The 11,009-nt window shown below is 39.5% G+C and overlaps 2 protein-coding genes and 1 long non-coding RNA gene across 3 annotated transcripts; all 3 read left to right on the forward strand.

Annotated features, from left to right (window-relative positions):
* Positions 1-283: 283 nt before the first annotated feature.
* On the forward strand, positions 284-803 carry LOC116410988 (ubiquitin carboxyl-terminal hydrolase 36-like). The gene is made up of 2 exons (XM_031902742.1): positions 284-488; positions 664-803. Exons 1-2 carry the CDS (start codon positions 293-295, stop codon positions 801-803), a joined length of 336 nt encoding a protein of 111 aa, XP_031758602.1. The 5' UTR covers positions 284-292.
* An 862-nt stretch (positions 804-1,665) lies between these two features.
* On the forward strand, positions 1,666-3,470 carry LOC101735032 (ubiquitin carboxyl-terminal hydrolase 17-like protein D). The gene is made up of 6 exons (XM_031902743.1): positions 1,666-1,735; positions 1,832-1,911; positions 2,080-2,191; positions 2,765-2,905; positions 3,094-3,194; positions 3,326-3,470. The coding sequence occupies exons 3-6, from the start codon at positions 2,090-2,092 to the stop codon at positions 3,468-3,470; spliced, it is 489 nt and encodes a 162-aa protein (XP_031758603.1). The 5' UTR covers positions 1,666-1,735; positions 1,832-1,911; positions 2,080-2,089.
* A 423-nt stretch (positions 3,471-3,893) lies between these two features.
* LOC116410836 lies at positions 3,894-5,074 on the forward strand. Its single transcript, XR_004222664.1, has 4 exons — positions 3,894-4,031; positions 4,163-4,409; positions 4,498-4,837; positions 4,961-5,074. It is a non-coding gene; the product is annotated as an uncharacterized LOC116410836 (long non-coding RNA).
* The last annotated feature ends 5,935 nt before the right edge of the window (positions 5,075-11,009 follow it).

The raw sequence follows: 11,009 nt of genomic DNA on the forward strand, positions 1-11,009 counted from the left end.
AGGGATCATTTTTAAAGTCCCTGGGCACAAGTATAAGTACACGTCTTGCAAGTCTGAATGACCCCCAAGATCCGGGGTGGGTAGGATGCAGAAGAGAGATGCCTACATGCAGCCTTTTTTGCACTATTTTTTGCATTGTGCATGTCCCCTTCTTTGCTTTCCCCCATTCTAGTGAATACAGCTGAACAGAAAAATCCCAGTGATCCCATGAATATTGATATTTCCCACCTATAATCCCCATTATTTGTGCTGTTGCTTACATTGTCACTCTTTTTATTTTATAGCGATCAACATGAGTGATCTTATTCCACCAAAAAATATTCTTTTTCCACCTGAAAAAATCTTTCTGAACTGGCAGAACATGTGTGACATCGGAGCAGGTCTTAGAAACTTGGGCAACACATGTTATATGAATTCAGTCCTGCAGTGCCTAACATATACAGCTCCACTGGCAAACTATTTCCTTACCTGTGAGCATTCCAAGAGATGTAAGTATCAATTTCTCTCTGTTTTCCCAGAGTAGTTTTCTAAATATAAGTTAAGCAATGACTGCGGAGCAATGAGCAGTATACAGGTACATTAATGCCTTTAAAGGAATAGTACAATGTAAATGTAATAATCTCACCATTCTCTCATATAACAGTTCTTACTCTTTTCCTTCAGGTGTAAAAAAGGGATTCTGTATGATGTGTCTAATGCAGAAACATATAGCTCAGGTCAAGAGTGTTTCTGGAAGAGGAGCAATCAAGCCAGTTGAAGTGTACAATGCACTTAACAGTGAGTTTATTTTCACGTTACATTAATTCGATTGCAATTTCTTTGCAGTTAGAAGAATGTTTTATACTTTTTTTTTTTTTTACATAAACAATATAACAACATTTCTATCTTATCATTAGGAATTGCTGGGCACTTTAAACAGGGACGTCAAGAAGACGCCCATGAATTCCTCCGCTATGCGGTTGATGCCCTGCAACAGGCTTGCCTTACAGGCTATGACAGGTAAGGGCAACTGAATAAGCTGCCTTATGAAAGGTAAAATGCAATAGAAATATAAACTGTCTCTATACTGTTTTCTAATATCTTTTTTGTTCTGTTGTAGCCTGGACAGAACCACAACTTTTATTCACCAGGTATTTGGGGGATACCTGCGTTCTGAAGGTAGGCTTTAAAAACAATCTTGTAATGTTGATCAGCAAACACCATTAGGCAGAGGGGTGGGCAAAGAAAGATTATATTATACTTCTGGAAAAAGCTGGTCCTTTAGAATGTACATAGTGTTTAAAGGGCTCAGCTTACAAATGACCCTAAATTGTTATAGTGCAATTTTTAATATTAACACATGGTAAGATGTTAAAGTGGTTGTTCACCTTATAATGAACTTTTAGTATGAAAGTGATCTGTGACCCCCACTTTAAAGCTTAAAAGAATCAGAAGAAGAAAAACTGATTACCAATTGAAATGTTGTACATTCTAATGGACCTACAACACAAAATATATTTATTACCCTTATACTCAACCCTCATCAGGTTAGAAAAAAACACATTACAGTCCTATCCCCTTGTAGCCAAAACAGAAACAGAATAAAACAAAATAAGCGTTAAAATAAAGAATGTTGATGATGTTATGTTCCTTATTGTACTGATCCAACACTGGTTCTATTGCAGTGAGATGCCTGAACTGTTCTGGTGTATCCGACACCTTTGATCAGTTTCTGGACTTACAGTTGGACATTAAGGTAAGGCAATTGCATGGATACAATACACTATTTCTATGCACTGTACCGTCACTTGCTTGACTCATTTCGAATTTTTTTACTTTTATATTCTGTCAGAAGGCAAACAGTGTTATTGAGGCCCTAAAGGAATATGTGAGGCCAGAAAACCTTGGAGAAAGTTGCTACAAATGCAGCAAGTAAGTTTCTTCCTCTTACTCTAGGCCTCACCATTAGTTTGAATTTGTTTTCCACGATTAAAAAATGTGTCTTGTTATCAATTTAATTGCCAAATTGTTATCATGAACAGCCATGTCCAATTAATGTTTCTACTAATCACATCACATGTTCACTTAATCCCTTTACAGGTGCAATGAAATGGTGACAGCGACTAAGACTTTCTCTATTCACCAGCCACCCAATGTCCTGACTTTGTGCCTGAACAGGTTTGATGTGTTCAGTGAAAACAAGATTTCTAAGGTAAGTACTGCCATTTGCTGTCACTCATCCATTCTGCAAATTTTACAAAATCTTTTGGATGTGGAGAATATTACAAATGCTTTCTAATGGGATATTAATGGGTTATTCCAAGTCAGTGATATACAGTAGCTAAGGGCCTTGGAGAGAACTGACACAGTTACAAATCCTTGTTACCTTTGGGGGGGTGAAGATATGAGTGTAGAGGATTTTACAAATGCTTTCTAATGGGGTATAAATGGGTTATTCCATGTGATATAGCTAAGGTCCTATAGCTAAGGAGAGAACAGAGACAGTAGCAAATCTTCGTTACCTTTGGGGGGGGTGTAGATATGAGTGTTTGAGTTAAAGGAAAGTTATTATTGTTATTGGTTAGTGTTATTACAGGGTCTTCCATCTCTAACAGCTGTTAACTCCAATGAAGAGCATTATTACATTGTAAAATAATTCCCTTTATTCATATGATACTGTAGAATGAAAATGGTAGACTATATAGATTTGAGATCAATATAGACTGATCTAATAGACATTTAAGCACTGTATAAAAAGTTTTTTGTCTTGTTCCCAATTATGCAGATGGTTACCTATCCAGAGTTTATTGACATTCATCCTTATACCTCAGAGAAGAGTGAAGGGACAATTAATTACAGGCTATATGCCGTCCTTGTCCATGCTGGGAATACATGCAATAGCGGACATTATTACTGCTATGTGCAGGTAAGAAACTAAATAGTTCATATTATAATAGTAGGGAAATTGCATGTAGCAGAGTTCTAATTTTACTTACTAACTTTAATGATTAAATTCCAGAAAACTGCTAAAAACCTACCATATTTTATAGGCTACACTGTTGCCACCTTCATTTTTGGTGCAAATTATCAAAGATTTCTTTCTATCTGTTGCAGGCTCCTAACAGCAAGTGGTATAAAATGAATGATGACTGTGTGACCCCCGTAGACATAAACACAGTGCTGAAACTGGAGGCCTACCTGTTGTTCTATATCAGGTATGAACTTCTCTATTTACCATGCCTGTAAAATCACAAAATATGCATTGTGTAATACAATAACAACACAATTAAAGCCCACCTATAAGACTTTATTAAACCGTTGATGTTTGATTCTTTCTTTTTTAAAGATCCAACAGAATACCAACTAATTTGATCCCAGCTACACCTAAGCACCAACAGCCACCTATGAGACAACCAGCAGGCTCTGGGACAGCCCCTATGAAAAAGGTAATGCTGAAATTCTATGTGAAACAATACCCACCTATTGTTTAAAGAAAAAAAAACAGAATTTGCATTAATTTAGTTTAATCAGTTAGTGCTGGGTCAAGATGCAACCTTCCTACCACCACCCCCTTCCCCCTGCTACCTAAAGTAAGCCAGGGTGGGCAGGAGTAGAGTCCATTATAATGTAATTTTGGGGGGTGGGTCCATAGGTACCTGCCTATCCTGCCTATGCCTACTTCTAGCCCTGTCTTACTAGCAATATTGTGCCACAGCAGCAGTCTTTGCTGACTTGTTTCTTAGAAACTATTGACAGAATTGTTAGCTTGGAAAATGCATTCAAAATAAATTCTTTATGGATTAATTACAACTGTGTCACAGATATTACAGTTTTGATACTAGGAGTGCTGCTAGGGGCTTACAGTACTGTTGTGTATATTTGCAACTAACACATCTATTCTGTCATAGGAAACAGAGGAAAGGAAACGAAAAGCCTTTAAAAGGCCTATTCCTACTGAAGCAAACCCAACAGAAACTTCAAGTCTCCAAGAGCCAATGGATCGTAAACCAGCAGCCAAAAAATTTAAATTGGACCGATCCTTCTTGTACAAGGTAATATCTCATTTATCAAATAATCAGTTGGTTAAAAAAGCAACTAATGTATTTGGATTTTATCTATGAGCTTCTTCCCTTTGGGTTTGCATTTTGCTACCATTCACACTATTATTTCCTGTTCATTACAGATGCCAAAAACTAATGATAAAGAAGACAAACAGTTGGTGCCAAACAGAGACAACAAGATAAAAAACCTTAAAAGGCCCCTGCATAATGCAGATGAAAGTGATGCACCACCAAAGAAAACATGTCTGCGCTGAGAAAAAAAACAGCTTCTCACCAGGCATATACCCAATCCAAGTGAAATGTACCCCAGGAGAACAGGAAATGAGAAGAACCCTGGAAAACCTAAAATTTAGCTTCCCATGGGAGAAGGTGAGATGTGAAAGATGGCTTTTAATATTGATGATGGATGCTATGAATACTTTAGAATGCTAATGGGAATGCTTTTTCACCTATCTAGGTTTCATTTTATGTCTTCTGAAGCCCCAGTGGTTGGATGTCCCAGCATTGTACAATGAGACAATTTCCTGTTATTTTTAATAGTAACTTTCCATTGTTGTCATGACTGGGCAAGAGTAAGGGCCGTGACACAACACGCAAATTTCAAGTCTGGGACAAGCTGTTAGAACCAATAATACAAATGGTAACTGCGTGACTAATCTCCCCGTGTGTCACGGCCCTAACGCATGGAAAAGAAACAACAGAATGCTGGGGATTTATCATCACTGCCCAGGACATTCCCCTTGGATCATAAGGTCTGGGATACCTTGAGGCAGCCTTCCACTAAAGAATTCAAAAAGGTACTTTATATCCAATTATTACCATAACTTTGTTGTTTTTTTTAAATATTTCATATGACTGTTAGTACCGCCAGCATTTCCATGAAATTTCACTAATCTTGCAATGGAAAATCTATTTTACAGCTGCTTTGTTCTACTGTGTCATGGACTTCGTGAGCGTGTAATATTGGCAGCAAAACGACCCAAAGCGCGGAAGGTGGCCTTCTCCCTATACAGCGAAACTACTGAAAACTATAGCAGAAGTCCTACTGTATATTTTAAATACTGTATATACAGTATTGCATATTGTGTATTTACAGGGTCGGAATAACCCTTGTTATTATCAAATAAATTTCAAATATTTTAAACAAATAAAACCCTTTTTATTTTATTTTAATCATTTGAGATTAATTGCCATGAATGTTGTAAAAATAAATCATGGAGAAAGCACAGAATTATGGGAAGATCATCTCCATTAGACTTCAATAAAAAACAAATAATTTCAATTGTTATGTATTTTATTTTGTCCGTAAAAATCCTTATTGGAAACAATCCAATTGGGTTTAATTAATGTTTGAATTATTTTTTAAGGAGGTCAGGTATGGAGTTCCAAATAACAGAAAGGCCCCTTATCCAAAAAAACCCAGGTCCTAAGCATTCCAGACAACAGATTAATTTAAATCATGTATCACATATATAACTTTGCCTTTGATAACAAATTTCATGTTGGGTTGAAAAACGTGAAGTCACTCAATGAAATCTGATCTGTTGACTCCACCCACTTTTTCTAACCTTGGATCACAGTTATATAGTAAAAACCACTGTGCAAAGTTTGGGGACCCTGGGTTTAATAGTGTCTAAATGGCAGAAATTTAAATTTCCCTACTGAAAGTCAACAAGTGACATCTGATTGAGGGTTGGTGGTGCTAAGAATAAGAAGGAAAAGCGGAAGAATAAGATGAAGTCGAAGAACAGTATGTTGGGTTTTTCAACCCAACATAACTATTTAATGATAAATGTATTATAATGAGAGGAGGGGGATTAACAAATGTTCAATCCAAAGAATCTGAAAGAAACTAAAGGCATGACAAGTTTGGATTCCTGTAGTGAAGCCTGAAGGCTCAAGGAATCATAAATCTGCCCCTTAGTGTGTTGTCACAGCGAGATGGTGGCAGGGTTAAATGTCTATAACTGCCATATAGTGTCTTTAGTTAGCGGAGATTTAGCAGAGCTAGTTGGCAGCTTATTTCCCTGTGTATGGGACCTATATATTTTCTATTCTATTTCCATCTCCACTGTGGCCCTGAATACTGCACTTTGCTAGTTTATTGGGAATTGCTGCACTATTCTATTCCCAATATTGCATCTATTCCCAATATTGCATGCCCCTTATTCCTGTGCTCCACCAATTTGTAGATTTGATGACCTCCATCGTAAACTCATCCAAGGCTAATGCCAGACGAGGCGTAGGGCGGATATTTTCGGAAAGCGGAAAAGCGCTTGCCGAAAATACCGCCCTACGCCTCCTACATGCGCCTGCACCCGAATGAATGGTATTTTCGGCAAGAGCTTTTCCACTTGCTGAAAATATCCGCCCTACACCTCGTCTGGCATCAGCCTAAACAAACTTTGTAATTCAGTGTATCTTCTCTCATCATTGGACACAGCTAAGTGATTTAATTTGTTAGTTAACTGGCTTCAATCAGCTCTGATTCCCCAGTCCTGTGTACAGGAGTGGCCCAGCTCTCCCTATATCTTAAGAGCCTCATTTGGGAAAGCAGCGCAAGGGTAGCAGCATAAGAGTGAATCCTTCCAAAGTGAATCATTCACAAGTGAACTGAAAAGGGAGTTTAACGAGGAGTATAACAAGAGGAGCAACTGAGGAACAACGGCAGAAAACTCGGCAGCCTCTGTCTATGAGAATCAGAGCCCAATTTCCAGGATATACTGGCATAATGTTACTGCTCTTATTAGTTTTATCTTTCATGTTTGTGCTTCCAAAAGTAGCTTCTTCCTTTAGCCCTCCAGCTGACTGTCCCTACTCCATAGTAATATCACCCTCTCTGCTCCATACAACACACTACTGCTCTTATAATCTATATAACTTTTTGAAATATCTAACACCTCCAACTAATACCTTGCAAAAGCTTAAAGATTTCAAATCATTCTCCCACCTCCTCTCCCTCTCCTTACTGTTCCTACTTTCTCAAAATCCTGGTCCCTGCCGTATCCCTATCTGCTATCGCCCACGCAATGCTTCTCATCTGGTCAAACTCTCACAAACTACTAACCTGTCTAACCTTATTCAAATTCCTACACTCTCCTCTTCTTATCTCCCATTCTCTTGTGCCCTTCTCAATACCCGCTCTGTAACTAACAAAGCCACTTTTAATTATGATTTGTTTTGCTCCAAGTGCTTTCACCTGTTTGCCATAACAGAGACCTGGCTCTCTCAGAATGATAATGCTATTGAGGCAGCTCTCTCTTATGGCAGCCTTTCCTTCTCCCATACTCCCCACACCCTACTTTCAGGTTTACTTTATTTTGAGGTGCATGCAGTCGAGCTGTTCCACCCTCTTTCTGGCGGGTGGCAGTTGTTTACAGACCTCCTTCTACAAAATCCTTGGCTACATTCCTCTCTGACTTTGAATCCTGGCCCTTTTTTTTTCTTCTATGTTCTGACACCTCTGCAATTATTTTGGGAGATTTCAATTGCCATATAGATGCAGGGCCGGATTTCTCCGTGAGGCGCCCCGAGGCCGCCCCTGTGGCTGTCCCCCTCTGCGCATGCGCGAATGCGGCCCCCAGTGCGCATGCGCGAACACGACCCCGTGCGCATGCGCAAACACGCCCGCTCCCCAGTGCGCATGCGCAAACCCTCCTTTAAACTCCCATACGGAGCAGTGGGGAGAGGTCCCCACTGCTCCGTATGGGAGCCAAATTTAAAAATTTTCTTGCGGCGGGGCGGCATGCCGCCCCTAAACTTTTGTCGCCCTAGGCCCGGGCCTTTGTGGCCTTTCCACAAATCCGGGCCTGTATAGATGACCCCTCTCAGTCTTGGCCATCTCGATTTCTCCATCTAACCACCTTCTTTGATCTCCGGCAGTGGACTAATACAGCTACCCATAAGGATGGTCATTTCCTAGATCTGATATTTTCCAAAAATCTAGATCTATCTGCATTTAACAGTGAGCCTTTTCCTCTTTCAGATCATCATTATCTCTTTTTCTATCTCGGACACATCTTTTTCTCCTTCTACTAACGCTCAGCCTAAAACCATGATTCGCAACACTCAAAGGGTTGATATAACCGCTCTCTCTAACTCTCTTAGCGCTAACCTCTCCTCCTTCTGTGCTTCCTCTGATCCTGAGTTACTGTTAAATACCTACAACTCTATTTTATCATCCACAATAAACACCCATGCCCCCCTGCAGCCACAACGCAGTCGTGCCCACGATCCCCATCCCTGGCTTAACCCTCAGACACTATTTCTGCACTCCTGTGTACAATCCGCTGAACGGTTTTACATGAAATATTGTGCAAAAGCAGATTTCCTCCACTAAAATAAATAATAATAAATCAAACCCGCAGTGATTCTATCCACAAACAATTTTCCCAACCTTCATATACCTGTAATCTCTGCGTTATGACAAACGTCGGGGGCAAGAGGGAGGGACTGTGGGCTAGGGGTAGGCAGGAGAGGTTGCTGCCTGGCACCCCCCAATCATTGCGCCCGAGGCAGGTTCCTATTCTGCCTACCCCTAGTTCCGGCCCTGTGCTCCAGACAGATAATAAAAAGAGATCATCAGTAAGTAAAAGAACTTCCCCTAACAATAAACCCCCCTTTTAACATTGCAGCAAAAAACTTGACCTATACCTGCACTTCCACCCATACTCTAGACTGTGCTATTTGCAGCTGCTTTACTACGCTAAGAAATCCATTCTAATGCACTGGAAGTCCCTAGATCCTCCTCCTCTCCAATTTTGGCGGAAATTGGTGGATGATTCCCTTCCCAGTCAGAAACTGACTTATCTAGCTAGAGGGTGCCTGGAGAAATTTAATGCCGTATGGGGCTCGTGGCTGGACCTGTAAATTTGGTGATTATGGAGGATCATTAGCCCTGTGCAACCAGAACTGGTACCTTAGCCTCACCCCCCCCCCCTCTTTTTTCTGCTTTTCTCTCCTTTCTTCTCTACTCTGTTTTTTCTCTTGTTCAATTGTTTGTAAATATAAAATATGCAAAATAAAATCTTTAAAAAAAAAACAAAACTTGACCTATGAATGCAGCCTGATATGGTAAATTCAAGGGATTGTGCAGATACTACTACTCATATCTAAAAGAGACTACAAAGACTGGTCTATCTACAGCAATGTTATGGCTTTAAAGGACATGTCAACCCAAAAAATGATTTTTTGCCTAAGAAAAGAAAACATAATTCTAAGTAACTACTCTGCATTTTAGGTCTGGGAGCTGTTTTGGGGTGCATGGATGGTAATGGTTTGAGAAAATGGGTTTTGTTGAAACTTTAGTACAATTAATCCTGGAAATTGAGATTTGAGGGTATTTGGTTGTGGCAATACAATAATATCATTACCAAACATTACCAAAAAATACTTTACCAAAAATACTTTAAATAAAACAAATATTCAGCACCACAGCAAACCCCTTTTTTTCTGAGGATTGTGTAAAGAACAGTTAAGTATTAGGAGACATCCCAATGCACCGAACATGATGACTAGAACAGTGAGGAAGAGCCTCACAGCGCAGTAATACAGAATTTATTATGGAACTATAATAACATGATTTTCTTTTATTGCTTTGTCTGTCTAAGTGCATCAGTAACCCTATACCTCCCGCTAATAAACGTCTCTATTAATGAATTGATGAATTGTGTATTTTTAGCTGAATACATTCCACAGAGAGCAAAGGTGATGTCTGGCGGGTGATGGGCATTCCCTTTCTGAACAAGCTATTTGATGCCCCCCCATACCCCCCAGGGTCAGATCTTTAGTAATATCTCTTCCTTATATCTGGTTTATTAATTCTTGGTCTGAAATAATAAATCTCACTTTGCTGTCCCCCTATACGTTTGTTTATATGTCAAGGTCAACCTGTAACCCTGCTCCTGCTCTCCTGCTGTGCTCTCCCTTCCTATTAAACTACTACCTAACCCTTCTGACCATGCTCTGCAACTGTGAAATATTTCTCTGCTGAGCGTATACATACCTTAGTAGTGTGTTACCCTCCCATGAATAGGGCTGCTAATGTCTGTCATGTACCAAATGGACTTGCTGTCAATGTCCCCTATAACTACAAAGCCAGCACTCACAACTAATTGCCAGGAGCACATGTAATTTTATGTGCAATTATTAAGTACTGAATAATTGATTATTTAATTGTGCCCAACCCACACCATAAAGCATTTTAAAATTGTGCATGTGGGCCTTTAACAGAAAATTAGGCCAACTTTTGATTTGATTCAGAATGCAGTCTGATTAGCTAGTGCAGTGCCACTTGGCTATCCATAGTTTACTAATACTTGCCCAAATCCTACACTTGTGGCCAATGTGTTGCAGGCCTGTGTACCATAGCTGTAGAAGTAAATGGTTTGCCCATTCAGCAAAGCATTCAAATCATTCAAAGGACAACAACAATTGCTAAGGTCCTTAGTAGATTCCTTGCCTTCAATCAATGATTGATTAAGTAAAGGTATGGGATCCATTATCCGGAAACCAGTTATCCAGAAAGTTCCGAATTGCGGGAAGGCCATCTCCATAGACTCCATTTAAAACAAAATAATTGAAAATTTGAAGACATATTTTCCTTTTCTCTGTAATAATAAAACAGTTCCTTGTACTTGGTCCCAACTAAGATATAATTAATCCATATTGAAGGCAAAACAATGTTTACCAGACTGTTTTAATAAATGGGCAAAAAGGGTATTTTCCCAGGGTCCACCAGGATAGGGGGCCCACTAGAACATCTTTCATTTGGGATAACTTTTGGTAGAAGCATCCTACAGAGATTGTGATTGTGGATTAAGATTGTGGGCCCCTTATTTTAATCATCTGGAAGAGTTATACAGTAGATTTATTTAATTTCTTTGGCTTTTTTCTCACCATTTGGTCATTTTTTTGCTCCCAGGGCTGTTGATCCACAGTGGCACACCTGGGGACCGTGTTCGTTTCAGT

The sequence above is a fragment of the Xenopus tropicalis genome, chromosome 5 (genome assembly GCF_000004195.4).
Source record: "Xenopus tropicalis strain Nigerian chromosome 5, UCB_Xtro_10.0, whole genome shotgun sequence".
NCBI lineage: Eukaryota > Metazoa > Chordata > Amphibia > Anura > Pipidae > Xenopus > Xenopus tropicalis.

Excerpts from the sequence above, each read along its gene's own strand:
- LOC116410988 (XM_031902742.1), top strand. The coding sequence starts at position 293 with ATGAGTGATCTTATTCCACCAAAAAATATTCTTTTTCCACCTGAAAAA. Across the intron at positions 489-663 it reads CTGTGAGCATTCCAAGAGAT|GTGTAAAAAAGGGATTCTGT; the intron begins GTAAGTATCAAT and ends CTTTTCCTTCAG.
- LOC101735032 (XM_031902743.1), top strand. The coding sequence starts at position 2,090 with ATGGTGACAGCGACTAAGACTTTCTCTATTCACCAGCCACCCAATGTC. Across the intron at positions 2,192-2,764 it reads GTGAAAACAAGATTTCTAAG|ATGGTTACCTATCCAGAGTT; the intron begins GTAAGTACTGCC and ends CCAATTATGCAG. Across the intron at positions 3,195-3,325 it reads TACCTGTTGTTCTATATCAG|ATCCAACAGAATACCAACTA; the intron begins GTATGAACTTCT and ends TCTTTTTTAAAG.